This window comes from Amblyomma americanum, chromosome 3 (assembly GCF_052857255.1).
Source record: "Amblyomma americanum isolate KBUSLIRL-KWMA chromosome 3, ASM5285725v1, whole genome shotgun sequence".
In the NCBI taxonomy this organism is placed as follows: domain Eukaryota; kingdom Metazoa; phylum Arthropoda; class Arachnida; order Ixodida; family Ixodidae; genus Amblyomma; species Amblyomma americanum.
Window position 1 is genome coordinate 152,120,270 of NC_135499.1, and position 16,576 is coordinate 152,136,845.

The 16,576-nt window shown below is 49.5% G+C and overlaps 1 protein-coding gene across 1 annotated transcript in view; it reads left to right on the top strand.

Moving 5' to 3' along the window:
• LOC144125201 (uncharacterized) overlaps positions 1–16,576 on the top strand; it is a 79,245-nt gene that overhangs the window by 36,125 nt on the left and 26,544 nt on the right. Inside the window, exons 15-19 of the mRNA XM_077658404.1 lie at positions 1,539–1,574; positions 2,738–2,863; positions 5,215–11,583; positions 13,025–13,066; positions 13,969–14,091. Of these exons, the coding sequence (XP_077514530.1) occupies positions 1,539–1,574; positions 2,738–2,863; positions 5,215–11,583; positions 13,025–13,066; positions 13,969–14,091 (6,696 nt within the window). The remainder of the gene's footprint in view (positions 1–1,538; positions 1,575–2,737; positions 2,864–5,214; positions 11,584–13,024; positions 13,067–13,968; positions 14,092–16,576) is intronic.

Below are 16,576 nucleotides of genomic sequence, written 5' to 3' on the forward strand. Positions count from 1 at the left end.
TCCTTCTCTTAGCTGCCGTCGCGTGAGGGCAGATATAATTTTCTTGTATAAACTTCTTCATGGTCACATTCTATGCCCTCAGCTCCTAGCGCGTATCCTTTTGCGTGTACCGCGAAAGAGCATAAGGGAATTCAGACCATTCCAAGTTTCTGCGCTCCTGCACTCCCTCTCCCCTCTGGACAGAATGCAGAAGTTGTTTAATTCTCTTTGTCCTCACCTAGATATATTCGAAAATTCTCTCCCTTCCTTTATATTGGATGTCCGTGACGTTCCACTTTGAGCACTCTTTTTCTCATACATAACTTCCCCTTTCATGCATTTTGTCTTTACTACACTTGTGCGTTTGCACCGGTATTATATTGTTTTTTCTCTCCTTAATTGTTCATCACGTGTACTTGTTTTCATTAATATTATTTCTTTAATACTGTATACTCACGCCTGATTGTCTGTAACGCGTTCACTAATTACGTTTCTTATTGTGTATGATTGTATTTCCAGCTTGTATTTCAGAGGTTTCATATTCGTTCATATTAGTATTGGCTTTATTCTTGTTTGTATTTTGCTATATGCTGTACTTGGCTGTTATCGGTCGTTCATTCTCTTTGTTTATTGTTTCATTAGTTATTTATATGTCTGTTGCCTGTTCTAGCTGTTTTCATTTACCGCTGTTTTCGCTTTTTTGCTTCATGCTTGCTGTCACGCCTAGTTTATATGTCTTTTTTTTTCTATCGCCGTGACTGCTGCATTACCTCCCCTGAGTGTCTTCCTTTGTAGTGAAATAAATTTACATTTTGTGCGTGTGAATGGTGTACCAGCACCAAGACCTTAGGGTTGTTCCTGGGCACCGAAAAATAAAGATTGATTGATTGATTGATTGATTGATTGATTGATTGATTGATTATTATTATTATTATTATTGTTATTATTATTATTATTATTATTATTATTATTATTATTATTATTATTATTATTATTATTATTATTATTATTATTATTATTATTATTATTATTATTATTATTATTATTATTATTATTATTATTATTATTATTATTATTATTATTATTATTATTATTATTATTATTATTATTATTATTTCCTTCTGACTAGTATCCCTACCTTTCCATTCATTCTCTGTAGATAGTCTTCATCTGTCCCTCATCGTGTTTACACTTCTACTGTCACTCCAGACTACTTCGGCTGTAGATGGTAACACTGAAAAATATGAATAGCGTCCGTGCAGATAACCGCAGTGGCAAGCATGCACACGTTGCAAGCAATTTTGCCTGTCGTTTAATAGGGACCAAAGCAATACTTGACATTTTGTTACATGCCCTGACATTAAAATCGTAGGTGCCGCTGTAAACAGTAGCTGTAAAACGAGCTTTCTGTTTGAGTGCCATTAATTAAACTAATTAAAGGCATTGTTAAACCATTCCTATAATCTCAAGATCTTTTCTTCAGATTCCAATTATTTAGCGTTCCTGGTGGGCAACAACTTGTCGATATTCTTACAAAGTTGTCTCTCTTTTTTTTACAGTTGTGAGGATGCTGTCGCTGAATCCTGCTTTCAGAGGTATGCCTATTGATCGTATCTACATCACTAACAAAACGTCGCGCGTTCATAACTTACCGCTCACTGATGCTTACTTAGCATCACTCTTTCACAGCAGCTATTGCCTTCTTCCTATCATATGATGCTGTAAGAAACACACGCACGCACAGGCACATGTGATTATGACGTCGTTTTAACTTTTCGAGCTTAACCGCTAGATACCGAACAACTCGGCAGGCAGCTCCACAGTAGAGCTTGCTTAGAAGCCCGAGGCCATTTATCTAGGCCGGACGAGCGCAATTAATCACGGCCTTTCAAGAGCAGCGCCGGGAAGCCATGTTTTGTTCAAGTGGGCGAAACGGTGCCGGCCATTCCATTGTGTTTTCTTCCTTTGTGTGCGTTTTGCGTTGCACTAAGCGGCGGCTGCAAACAATATAGATGTTAAGTACCCTGTGGGATTTTTCACTTAGGCTGCTGCTGCAAGCATCCTGAAATGATAAAAAGTCAGGGCGCCCTTCTTCTTTCCTTCTTTCGCACTAATGATGCCTACTATTAAAAGGCGATAGCCACAGTCCATACCCAAGAGATCTGAACAGAAGATTTCTGAGCGGTAAACCGTTTATGAACGAAATTTTTTCATTTAATGTAAGATTTTAGTATAACAATCAATATGTCCGGAGATCATCCGACGGCAGTTTTGTATTTTTCTTTATTAAAGTTTTTTCTCTCGTCAAAATTGTTCCCCATTGGTTTCCTGTGGCAGTCTTAACTGTTCGATGCGATCGATGGAAACACTTTAGAAGAAAGATTTTGCTACATATCGGAGCAATGAACAATTGCCTTCAATATTTCTATATCACTGTCTTATAATTTTTCAATTTTCAATATTTTTGTCCTACAACGTTGGACATGGATATTGCAGTGCTCGTTAATGAAGGAGGCGTAACATTCCAGCCTGTTTAGTAAAAGGGTCTTGTTTTAGGCACCTTTTAGGCACGCTTTTAGTATTAGAAACCTTTACTCTAATTAACTGACCGAAAAATCAAGTTAATTAATGTATAATATTGCGCAATGACGAATTGTTTTAATGAAATTAAGTTCCTGTGTGGCATGGGGCTGTTGCATTGCTCGCGGACGACTTACTTTGTTTAGGATCTCTCACTGAACGGCCGCTTAAAACACAGATCCATCTGGAACATACTTTGGAAAAGCCAGAATCGTCCAGTCTGTGAGAGGAGCAGGGGAGAATGTCCATGACACCTTAACCTACGCCGTACAGGACACCTGCAACTGCGACTATGTGGCCAAAGGTGAGTAATCCCGGAATGCCCACGCGCTTAACCTGTTGCAGCAAGAAAAAATGGATTATTTAAAACAAAGAATAAGTGTTGCCTCACTCGAAAAGATCAGTAAGTGTGGTCGCCGTACTCTAAAAAGCAAACAAAAGAAGACGGCCTGATGCCTACACTCTAAACACGAATACGCCTGTATGGGAATAAAAAGAGAGTGATTTGTCCTTTAGCGCACTTTCTTCTATAAAAGACAGTGCGCTAGAGGGTTGCTTGCACCATTTATACTCATTTATTTTTAGAGTGTATGGCCGTTCGTGTTCGTTTACCTTTTGCGGCTGTCTCGATTGATAGTGAAAATTTTTACGCAAGAAAGCATTTAACTTTATCAAGCCTTTGCTACCACAGTTGCACCTAGTGGTGAGCGCCGCTTTCGGGTAAGATTTCTTCCACCCAATAGGTAAGATGGAAGCGGGTGAGAGTTTGGTCGCCGTGAAAGGGGCCATTGAAGATACTTATCCAATGTATGGGCGTTTCCAACAAGATTTCGATTGACGCACGTATGCTGAAGGTAGAAACACTGGACTAGTTGCAAATTTCCAGTTCTTATACTGTTTGCGTCTAGCACAACGCGTTATACATGCACTTACATGAGTCAAGCAAGAGCAATGCGGCCGCTCTCTTTTTTTTAACCCATGCTAACTGATAATACCTACCTAACCTAAGCTGCCTAATAATGAACAAGCTTGTAGTGTTCAAAAGCAAGCATTTGGGCTAGTTGGCGTGGGTTCATTTTAAGAAACAGCGCAAAGGACGGGACAAGAAAGACAACAGGACGAGCGCTTGTAGTGTTGCCCCTGATAAAGGAATTACCATTTGTCAAGAAAGCTGGAAACAGACATGAGAAAATAGGAGAACGGATATTCTATTTATTCATTCACTTCAGAGTAAAAAACAAATAAAAAAAATAGGTGAGCACTTAGCATAGCTGAACTAAGCTCTTCAACTATTTCCATACCGCGCCTATTTAAATCGTTCAACTTGAAATATGGCGCACAAATTCCGCGTGATCCAGACCGCTCTTGGACAAGTAACCCTATCCAGCATGTTGCAAAACAACTGTACTTCAGTTTCAAGTACGACTTTTTTTTTTCTTCAGCCGTGTGAAGAGGTATCTTTCAACTTCCAGCGAAACCTGATCGCAGCGAGCATGGCTTCCAAGGTGGCGACCTTGTCTCGTTCCGGCACTGCTCAGGAACGACGGTGTACTAATCAGTGTCTACTATTAACTTTGTAGTTGTAAGCGACAGCGTTGTGCGGGAAAAAAATGGCAGTGGCTTAACTCAGCTCTGCCAGGATATACGTGGCGAGAGCTGCAGTTCCCCCCTGCTTACGCATGTTGTCGAGCTTGTTGTTGTGATTAAAATGTTCAGCATTGAAGAATGCTTAACATTCAGGTTCAGGTGTCCGCCGATATGTGACAAAGATACTGCACCATTTTCTTTCCCCCAAAGCCAAATTTTCATAAAACGCCGATGAACTTTAAAGCGCTCAGCGGAACGGTAGGTGTGATCCATGCGACGCCTGCCGTGGAGACCGACACCCGAACCCGCTGCTGCTGCTGCTGTTGCTGATAGAAAGAAAGGAAATGAAAGTGCACGGGCCTGCCTACTGGCTCAACCGCGGCCGTAAGGGAAGGAAAATGAAATGAAAATCGGTTTTAAGGAAAGCAAATTACGCATGTCTCGCCTGTCTCACATATCTCGGTGCACACCCGAACCGCGCCGTAAGCGAAGGAAATTGAAGTCACGCGCCGCGCACGTGTTGCTGCTCTCTGGTTTCGCGCATGCACACGATCGGCCTCCCAGGCTCACTGCGAAGTGCTCGACTAGGTAGCGTAGTGTAGCTGTCGCTACAAAAGATACGTCCATTCGCCTTATCTTAGTTCGAACAGAGATGACTACCCAGCCCGAGTTATACGCAGTTGCCTGTCTGTAACTTTCATTTTCGCCGTTGCGAGGGGATTCGCTACTGAAGGTGCGGGGCTTGTTCTGAACGATTCCGTGAAAACCAGCAGTGTAGCACATTTATCTACACTATGAAATGGTGCAATAAGCAGAAGCAAAGAGCTAACCAGAAATGATTTGTTAAATTGCTCTGTTTCGAATTTTTCTTACCACTGTTTAAATATCTCGTGCCCTGTAATCGCGCACCAGCGAGCACACTCTGCTAGTGATCAGATATTTTTTATGATACCAGTGTATTCATTAGAAGACTTTTAATTTTCATTTTGAACTCATTTTCCGCTTTCACGGCTTAATATGGATCACCTATGTGGCGAGCTGATTACACTTTTTGATCTTTTATTGCAGCGTCCAGACAGTATTTCGTCTTCATGGGCCCGCTTCCGACTACAAGAGGAAAGGTCAGTTACCTTCCTATGACCGACAAGATGCACATTCTGGCCTACAGTTACCGCAACGCCCGCTTGCTACACGACGCTATGTCAGCCTGTCCCGCCGCGGCTACTACGTCAATTCAGGCGGCGGAGAAACGAATGGACACTCAAGAGGTTGCTGACCAGGCTGTCTACGGCGGAAGCTATGGAGGCGCTTCTGGACCTCTATACGGTTCGCCTGGCGTTGTGCCCCTGCAAGCTGATTCGAGGGCGCATGATGGGTACGGCGCCCAAAACACGGGAAGATCTGCGCCCGCGCCATACGGAGCGCCCAGCGGAGTGCCGTCTTCCCCGAGTTACGGCGGTGGTTATGCTGCGAGTTATGAATCAGCGCCCTCCTACAACCCGGGACCTTCGCCAAGCTCCGCCGTTCCGACAGCGACTGCCGTTTACCCGGTGCCGTCTCCGAACTACGCTGCTACGCCACTTCCACAGTACAGACCTGCGCCACCACCTCCTAGTTACAAAGCTGCTTCCGCACCAAGTTACGGCGACGCCACTGCAGCCCCGAGCTATGGCACACAATCTTCCGGTTACGGGGCAACTGCAGCTCCAGCATACGGCTCACTGATGCTACCACCTACTTACAAATCCCCAGTCCCTGCTGTCAACTACGGCGCCTCAGCGGTGACCGCCGGTTACGCCGCCCCATCTCCGAGCTACGGAGTCACGTCAAGTCCAAATTACGGGGCTCAAGCCTCCGCGCACGGGTCAGGATATGGCTCGGCAGCAGCTGCTCCTAACTACAGCCCTAGCTACGCTGCTTCTGCAACAGCCTCAAGTCACTATCCTGCCAAGCCAGCCGATTACAGTAACGCGGCCCATGGGTCTTCGGGCCCAAGCTACGCCTCCTCTGTCAACACAGGCACAGTGGCCTCCGCATACAGACCAGCAGCCAACTATGGCGCCGCCACGTACAGCCAACCTCCATACGGAGCAGGATCGACCGCGAACAAAGGATACGTTGGTTCTGGCGGCTACAACGCTGCTCCAGCGTCTGGACATATTGCAAGTTACGGGTCAGGGTCGCCTAGTTACGGTTCGGCTTCCGCAGGCTCCCCAAGCTACGGGTCGGCTCCTGCTGCGAGTTACGGATCAGCGCCCTCCTACAACCCGGGACCCTCGCCGAGCTCCGCCGTTCCGACAGCGACTGCCGTTTACCCGGTGCCGTCTCCGAACTACGCTGCTACTCCACTTCCACAGTACGGGCCTGTGCCACCACATCCGAGTTACGAAGCTCCTTCCGCACCGAGTTACGGTGACGCCACTGCGGCCCCGAGCCATGCCACACCCTCTTCCGGTTACGGGGCGACTGCAGCTCCAGCATACGGCTCACTGATGCTACCGCCTACTTACAAATCCCCAGTCCCTGCTGTCAACTACGGCACCTCAGCGGTGACCGCCGGTTACGCCGCCCCATCTCCGAGCTACGGAGTCACGTCAAGTCCAAATTACGGGGCTCAAGCCTCTGCGCACGGGTCAGGATATGGCTCGGCAGCAGCTGCTCCTAACTACAGCCCTAGCTACGCTGCTTCTGCAACAGCCTCAAGTCACTATCCTGCCAAGCCAGCCGATTACAGTAACGCGGCCCATGGGTCATCGGGCCCAAGCTACGCCTCCTCTGCCAACACAGGCACAGTGGCCTCCGCATACGGACCAGCAGCCAACTCTGGTGCCGCCACGTACAGCCAACCTGCATCGACCGCGAACAAAGGATACGTTGGTTCTGGCGGCTACAACGCGGCTCCAGCGTCTGGACATATTGCAAGTTACGGGGCAGGGTCGCCTAGTTACGCTTCGGCTTCCGCAGGCTCTCCAAGTTACGGGTCGGCTCCTGCTGCGAGTTACGGAGCATCGCCTTCTGCGGTGTCGAATTACGGATCATACGGTGGCGGTGCGCACGCTTACGTTCCACCGCCTTCTGTAAGCTACGGTCCTGCTGCGGCAGCAGGCTACGGCTCAGCGACTCCTTCGGGCCACAGCGGCGCCCCTGCTTATGCTGGCTCTACTGGTGCTAACGCTTACGGGGCACCGCCTTCGTCTGGAGTTGCACCTGCTTATGCCCCAGCTTCAAACGCCGCCTACGGCTCTCCTGGTGCTAATACTCACGGGGGCTCGTCTTCTGGAGGATATGATGGTGGCTCGGCTGCGGCATACGGCCAAGCTTCCTCGTCCGCGTCTGGATCACCTGCTTATGGCGCAGCGTCACCCGCAGCCCAAGGGTCCAGTGCATACGGCAGCTACAGTGACGTCACGTACGTTCCTCCGTACGGAATCGCAGAGTACCCGCCATCATTCTACCAGCCACTCTACCCCAGCGAAGACGAACAACCTACTGTAATATCATATGTTCCAACGTACCCCACCGATGAAGAGTCCTACGCTGCCAGGCCGGGTTCGTACGGTAACAGTGGAGGATACAGTGCTAGCAGTGCAACTTACGCTCCATCCGCCTATGCTGCTCCGGCTTACGGTAGCAATTACGCTCCTGAAACAAAATCTTTTACCGTTGCTCCCTATTCTGCCGGTGGTGGACAAGGCTACGACTCTCCTTATGGCACTCATGCACCCTCATCTGCTGGTAACAGTGGAAAACCTTCCTATGCAGCTCCTTCCAGCAACGCTTATTCTGCACCTTCCCATGGTGCCGCAGCAAACCCCGCGTATGGTCCATCTCCTCCAGCGCCAGCTCACAGGGCACCGGAATATCCTCCCGCTGGAGGCAGCAAGCCTTCTTATGGTGGACCAGCTCAAAGTCAGCTGTATGGTTCTGGGTCATCCGCAGCATCTGCAGTATCCTATGCTCCACCTGCCCAGGCTGCGCCAGCCTATTCCCAGCCATCCTATGGTGGTGCAAGGGCAGTCCCGTCTTATGCTACAGCTTCGCATGGCCACCAATATGGAAATTATGAAGCTAAATCGAACAGTGCGGGTTCTTCGGGGTCATACCAGCCGGCCAGCTATGGATCCATGCCCTCTTATTCGCATGGAATGAAACCTTACGGACAAAATCCTGCGCCCGTGCAAAAGTCTGTACACAGTGGTCAGCCAAGCTACAACAATGCGCCAGCTTCTGGTGCTACGTACAGCCCACCCTCCTATTCCGCCCCATCCTACGGTCAAGCCTCTTCGGGAGGAGTTTCAGCATACGCCCCAGCGGGTCACAAGCATCTACAGTACAGTAGCGCAGCGGAGACTGGTTACGGCGCCGGGTATGCCACAACGGCAGGATACGGAAGCACTGGCGGACAAGACGCATCCTATGGCATGGCCCCTTCTTACCGATCGCCAACAAAAGTCTACGACAACTCCCAAGGGCGTAACTCAGCTTACAGCGCTCAACCTAGCGCATCTTACTCCGCTCCAGCTTATGGAAAGGAAGCAACTCAGACGCAGCAGCCGGCGTACGAGGGCTCTTCTTCGTCGCAGACGTACACGACTTCCTCTTACGGCGCGGTTTCCTACACCACCCATTCATCCGGTGTCCCTTCGTATGGGGCCACTTACGCACCCGCGGCGCACAATGGCCCAGCCTACTCTCAGCCTTCAAGTAATGCACCCAAAGAGGCTGAAGCTCCCTATTCGGCCCCGTCTGGAGGTGCAGAGTATTCGGGAGCGTCTTATAGCGCGCCTTCCTACAGCGAACCAAGTTACAGTGTCTCCAGCGCACCGCCAGCTTACGTACCACCTGCGACGATGAGCTATGCGCACAGCCCTTCGTATGCTGCCCCTAGTGGCCCTGCACCTTCCTACGCTCACTCACCAGCGGCAAGCGCAGGCGCATCTAATGTCGAAAAGCCCTATAGCCATACAATGTCACCGCCGACCTATTCTGTGGCGTCATACGCCCCGCCTGCCTACGCTGCCCCCAGCTACGCCCGACCGGCTTACGCAGTGTCTTACGCTCCTCCCGCTTATGCCGCCCCTGCCTACTTCGTAGCTGTGCCAGCCTCACCTTCCTATAGCCAACCATCTTACGTGGCGACGCACGCTCCTCCTGCTTACTCTGCTCCTGTGTACGCCCCCATGGCTCCTTACGGGTCCGCTCCGCAACAACCAGCGTACGCGGCTCCAGTGTACGTGGCTGCCTACGCCCCTGCAGTGCACGTTCCGAGTCCATACGCACAGCCTGCCTACAGTCGTCCGGTCCATACCGCGCCCCTCTACCCACCCAGTGTTCAACCGTCTTACGCCGCCCCAGTGTACCCCCCCGCTTCTTACGTAGAACAGAGGCACCCGCCTTACAATGGGCCCCAGTACAGCCATCCTTCGTATAACCAGCCTCAGTACGGCGCAACCCACGCACCGCCGGCGTACTTGGCGCCGTCTTACGAGGCCTCGTACGCGCCGCCAGCTTACTCCGCACCCTCGTACGTCCAGCCTTCTAACCTGGTTTCACACGCTCCGCCAGCCTATCCTGCTCCTTCGTACCCACAGCCCGCTTATAACACGCAGCATTACAGCCCGTCTTACGCACCGCCGGCATACTCAGCACCGTCCTATCCGAAACCGCTGTACATGCAACAGTCGTACGGGGCCTCCAGCGCACCGCCGGTCCACAATGCACCAGCTTACGGTGAATCGCCATACAGCCAGCCAGCATACCAGGCCACAGCTGCGCATGCATCCGGTGCTCAGTACGCTCCTGCCTACGGCAGCAGCATGTCCGCCACTCATGTCCAGTACCCCGCAGGGCATCACGCGATGCCTACATATGGCGTCAATGCCGCCCAACACGCAGCTTACAACCAGCCCTCGTATCCGCGGAACCCTCAGCCAGTTGTGACGGTATCATACAACTTGCCAGCACAGCCACTTCCATCGTACTACTCTCCCGCTGGGCAGCACGCCTATGGTGTACCAGCAAGTGCTCTTGCGGCTGCTTACGGGTCGGCAAAACCGAGCTACAGTCCCGCACCCATGCAGAGACCTGCTTATGGTGCACCTGCACCATACGCAGCCGCTGGCGCACTCGGAGCATCGTCTTCCGGGCAACTTCCAGCCTACGGTGCGGGAACCAAGCCGCACGCTACGTCTGCGCCGCATTCTTACGCGGCACCTTCGTCTTACGGGTCTGCCGGTGGTCACAGTTCAGGCGGTGGCAGTGGTGCCTACGGTGCTCCGGGTGGAGCCACATCCTATGGCAACAGCGGAGGAGGCGCCAGCTCTTACGGGCAAGGAGCGCCACAACAAGTTGCTTACACTACCTCGTCATATTCTGCTACGCCAACCTACGAGTCCTCGTACACCACGTCATCCGGTCAGTCGCAGTACACTACATACGGCACACCGAGCAGCCACTCGCCTTCGTACACCACCTATTCCGCTCCATCAAGCCAGGCGGCGTACACCACTTCCGCTTACTCCCAGTCTACATACACCACGTACGCTCCGTACTCCCAGCAGTCGTACACAACGTACGGAACCCTGACGGCCTATTCGCCTGCAACCACATACTCGCCAGCTCCCAGCTACCCTGAGTCAGATTACGAGTCTCAAGTTTATAACAGCGCACCGACTTCCTACAGGCCAAACTACGCAACGCCAGGATACTCTTCAGCACCCACCTACTCGCCACCCAGCTACGGCGCGCCATCCTACGGCGAGCCTAGTCTCGCACCACCCGCCTACGCAGCCGGCTACACAACTGCTGGTTATTCAGGAGCTACCCACGCGTCGCAGGGCTACTCAGCACCCAGCTACTCGTCCCCCGCGCACTCGGGTCAGACATACAGGGAAACCAGCCACCCGCCACCTACCTACTCAGCTCCTGCCCCATACGCCGCTACCGAGCACTCGTCGGTCACCTATGCACCTCACGACAATTCGGCAGCTAGCTACGCACCTGTAAGCTACGCAGCACCCAGTTATGCGCCACCGACGTACATGGCCCCTGGCTACACCACTGCCGGGTACTCGGGAGCTGCGTACTCGCCTCCAGCTCCCTTAGCAGGAGGCTACGGTGAAGCTACCTACGCTCCTCCTGGCCACCCTGCTCCCGGGTACCATCCGCCCTCTCTGTCGGAATACCGGTCCTCAGAAGGAGGCTATTCCGCCCCTTCAGTTCAACCGGGCTACGGCAGATCAGTACAGCCTGAGGCGGGTGGGCGGTATGCGCCTGCCAAAGTTCTGGACACGTTGTACAGCGAGGCTTACCCAATAGAAACTTTGGCCGTGGAAGCACCTAGCAAACCCCAGTGTCCGCAGGCCATGCCCACTTGCCCCGTGTGTGCCGGAGGTCTTCACCAAGAGCTGCTGAATGACATCTGCAACTACGATCTCGGTGAGTGGCCAGCTTTCTAAACTATCTTGTCATGAGAGAGTGAGCCTGTGCAGCCCTCTGGTGCCTCGGTGTTTGACTTCCTGGTCATCCTTGTAGTCGCATACCCAAAAATAAAAATCAACCGCAAACAAATAATTGGCAGCTAAAACGAAAGATCGAACATTTACTTCTATGACCACACGGTCTTTAAGAACGCGCACGATAAGAAACTAGCATTATGTGAAGTGTGGACGGATTTCCCCTTCCAGCTACCACAGTACGCTAAGGGGAAGCCGATCGCAAAGCTTATAAACGATTAGCATCTACAAGGCCGCTCAGCTTGGTTTCCTGAAACCCCATTTGAATGGTTTAAGGGCAGGCGATCCAGCCGAAAGTAAAATCAATTCCAAACTGCGAGCAGGATGTAAAATATTTGTAAGTTCCAACTACAAATGCTTATCTGCGCGTAATTTATTCACTTATGTAAACAACACAAACCTCATCCTAGAGCCACGAGGAGGAAAAACAGAACACTTGTCTTACTCAGTACTCCGCAAGCGTATACTTTTCTGATATCTGCTAATGTAGGTGGATAGGGCCGTAGCCCTGCACGCTGATGGGCTGCTCTCGGAGTTTGTCAGCACGATTATTTAGAGCGACCAGGCCGCTTCAAGCCAGAGACCAATGTTAAATTAGCGACTTTTTCTATAAAGCAGATGTCGCAACCAGGTTTCAAGTACGCGTATTTCTCGAAATATACTTCTTACTGACGCCGCTTATAATCACGATCACCATCACCTTATTCCAGTTACCTCTGATAACCGCTGCCTGTCGCCAGGAGGGATTACTCAAACCCACCCTATAAACTTAGCGACTTCAACACTCGTCCTGAGCCTCTGCCTCCCTCCGTTAGGATTCCTTGCCCGCGGTGACCGCTTTGTCACCTTAACAGGCCTGTTGCAGCACTGCCTGCTTTACAAAGACGCAAAACGTTTCTTGATAGTGTTAACATTGAATGATATACATATCAATTGATTGATTGATTGATTGATTGATGGATGGATGGATGGATGGATGGATTGGATTGGATTGGATTGGATTGGATTGGATTGGATGGATTGGATGGATTGGATGGATTGGATTGGATTGGATTGGATTGGATTGGATTGGATTGGATGGATGGGTGGATGGATGGATGGATGGATGGATGGATGGATGGATGGATGGATGGATGGATGGATGGATGGATGGATGGATGGATGGATGGATGGATGGATGGATGGATGGATGGCCTCATGACATGGGGAGCAAGGAAAAGATTGAAAATGCTTTGTTTCCAACTAGCGCTATAAGACAGCTTTACGTAATCGGCTCAGTGATGCATTCAGACTATATATGATATGGGCTGCAACAATTCAACAGTTCATAATAGTTATATGAACTCTTTTCTTGCCGATTGCAGTTGCCGAAGCGGAAGTCAGCTATCCACCTCAGCCAGGAAAGGGTAAGTACGGTTTTCACTGTCACTGGAAGAGCAACTTTCTCTCGCATCAACGTGGCTGCTTCAGAATATTTCCTCTCAAAGCCAGAATGAGTACCCTATATACTCATGCAAGGGCCGCACTTTTTTCTCAAGATTTTGATGGGGTGCGGCCCTCACACGAAAGTAGAATTTCATTATTCAAATTTTCCAACTATGTGCAGCCCACATTATACGTAACTCGGTTTGTACGACGAGCCGCATTTTAAGTCTGATTAGCGTGGGCCCGGTGGACTCTTTATGGTGATAACGCATTTAAATTCTGCATAATACAAGTACTGAATATCACTTCCCGCAGAAAAATAGGCTCATCATCATCGTCATCATCATCATCAGCCTGACTACGCCCACTTCAGGGCAAAGGCCTCTCGCATGTTTCTCCAATTAACTATCCTTTGCCAGCTGCGGTCACCGTATCCCCGCAAAACTTCTTAATCTCATCCGCCCACCTAACTAACTTTCTGCCGCCCCCTGCTACGCTTGCCTTCTCTTTGAATCCAATCCGTTGCCCTTAAGGACCAGCGGTTATCTTTCCTTCGCATTACATGCCCTGCCCAAGCCCATTTCTTCCTCTTGATTTCAACTATGATGGCTCTTAGGACATTTTATTGGCAACCGGCACGTTACCACAAGTTATTCCGATGCGTATAAGAATAAGGCAACCATCACAGTCTCATAGCACACCGTGGGACAAGCACCACGAAGAATGTTTACACATGCGAAGCGAAAATACTTTAGGATGATTTTATCTTTTTTTTTTAATCATTGGCAGCCAGGTTGGGGGGGGGGGGGGGGGGGGGGGGGGGGGGGGGCTCTTACACACGCGCTGCCGTTGAACTAGTGTGAACTGTATTCGTTCTTTGCAGCTTACGGCGGAATGTGTTCGGAGATGTGCATCGGGGACATCTTCCATGGCCAAGGCTACTCGGTCATGGACAAGATCCGTTTCTCCGTCAACAAGTACTGCTCCTGTGAAGTCACGTCGAAGAGTAAGTTTCACTGAGAGTCTTCAAGTTCGCAACCTGACTCTATTTTTTTTTTGGTCCCGTGCAATTGCACAAACATATTTATCTATTTTAGTGAAGAGCGCTCGGCTTAGTCGCTTACTCACTAGTTACATCTTTTGCAAATGGTGTGACTTTGTCGCGCAGATGTTTTGAAACAAAAACAAAAAAACTAAATTCTGACGATCATTTTCATATCCTTCAAACCATTTGTACGCGCTATCGTATCAACTGTTTCCATTTCTTATGCGTCGTGTTTCTATGTGGACGTCGGCAAAAACATTACCTAATACTATGGTGAAACCAATTAAAAATACAAATAATAAAAGCGCCTTGGCCCGCACCACCAAGTATAATGGCCTGCATCGTCAGTGCGGAGAGCGTATCGCAAGCCGAGGTAGACTAGCTTTCCCCTGAAAAGAACGGAGAACGACCGACCTGCACCAGCCTGTTTTCGTCCTGCCTGCTCTCATAAACTGCGCACAATTCTCATTTCGCCTACCCTCATATCCAAAACAAGTCGACATACCCTCTGGCTTCCAACTCTTCCGGTCACGTGAACACTGCTGCAACGCACCTTGGATGGTTTTTAACATATTTCCTACAATAGCCTATCACCTTCGCATCTCCTTCGTTTCTTCTTACCACATGGAAGAAAATTATGGTAGCCGACCTTGCGAACTAGGCCTCTCTGTTTTGGCACCACCTGCCAACGCCTTTGCAAGTTGACAAAATACTTAATGCGATCGGATTAGAAGCTCCATGGGGCCAAAATGCATCGTCGGTCATAAACTTCACCCATGAGCTGGAAGAAAGCAACGTCGCCAGACCGAGGCATACTATTGGCTCAAGAGGAGTGACGTCACCAAAGAGAAAGGGGCATCACTACAGGTAAAGGCTTCAACAGCTGCTGATGCTGTCGAATTGCAACACATATAGGCATTAGGTGACCCTGTGAATTTTTCCCCGACTGCATGTGACTTGCTTTCGATATAACTTTGGCGCCCCCACGATGCGTCTAAGCTACGCCGCTATATTTCCACTAACTTCCTTTCAATCGAGCTTTGTACTCTACCTCTGTATTGAAACCTACCTTCGATTCAGCAATACCGGGACTTGGACACCCCTCCTCGGGGAACTTGGCCTCTGCATTTCTCCTACACTCACACGCCACGTGGGACGACGCACAAGACACGTGACCTGTAGGCTTCCGCAACCCTTCGCGCATTTGTTGATATCCGCGTATGCTCTGCTCTCGCTGTCCAGACTGCTCTTCCTGGGCGAAGGACTGCTTTTGAAACCTCGCTATTGCCCGACATGCAGGCGATTGCTCGTTATTAGAAGCCTGGTTCATATTTCGCAATGGGTTGAAAGGATGAACTCTCAAGCTGGAGAACCAAAATCTTATTTTGTAACTTTGAATTCATATTTTCTAGCGCTTGGTGAACACTAGCGTACGTCCTGTGTATTTGTGTTCTTGTCCCTTGTGTTCACTAAGCGCTAGAAAATATGAATTCAAACAATATCCAACTAGCCCAAGTTTCTGCCTTACTTATTTTGTAACACACCAATATGTGCTTGTGACCGCCACTGCTTTGTATAAGGATATTTTAAGTCATTTGAAAAGGACTAGAAATTCATTCAAGCGAAATTTAGTATTCTCTTCTTTTCCAGTATTCTCCTGTTCACGTGTGCTTCCAGTTTAGGCCCCCAAGGGAATCCCTTCTTTTCTCAGCAGAGTGCTTTAGTGTAGTGCTTTGGATTGCCTCACCAACATTGAGACGCGGTGAGTTGCGCCACTGCATCGAAGATGTCTCGGTCGCCATCTTCTCAGACATCCCAGCGGCTCGAAGAAATAGAAATTCGCCGAATATGTCGCTTCGGTGAGGCTAAAGATAAATAATTATAAGTAAAAACAAAGGAAAAGCATAAAGGAATTTCTTCAGTTCATTCGTTCTGTTCTGAGGTTTTCTTCTCATTGGTTCTTCCGGTCGTGGTGCGGACACCACAGCCTGTATTAGTCTAACAGAGCAAACTAACAGAGCTGTGGTCGACGAAGTGGAATACTGATCGAAACAAGAGCCAGATATTTATTTATTTATTTATTTATTTATTTATTTATTTATTTATTTATTTATTTATTTATTTATTTATTTATTTATTTATTTATTTATTTATACCGGAAGCGGGAAGAGCGGGAGAGAGAACACAAACGCGGGTTAATGACATCCTAGTCGAAATCAAGAGCAAGAAATGGGCTTGGGCAGGGCATGTAATGCGAAGGCAAGATAACCGCTGGTCCTTAAGGGTAACGGAGTGGGTTCCAAGAGAACGCAAGCGTAGCAGGGGGAGGCAGAAAGTTAGGGGGGCGGATAAGATTATGAAGTTTGCAGGAATAGGGTGGACGCAGCTGGCAAAGGACAGGGTTAATTGGAGAGACATGGGAGAGGCCTTTGCCCTGCAGTGGGTG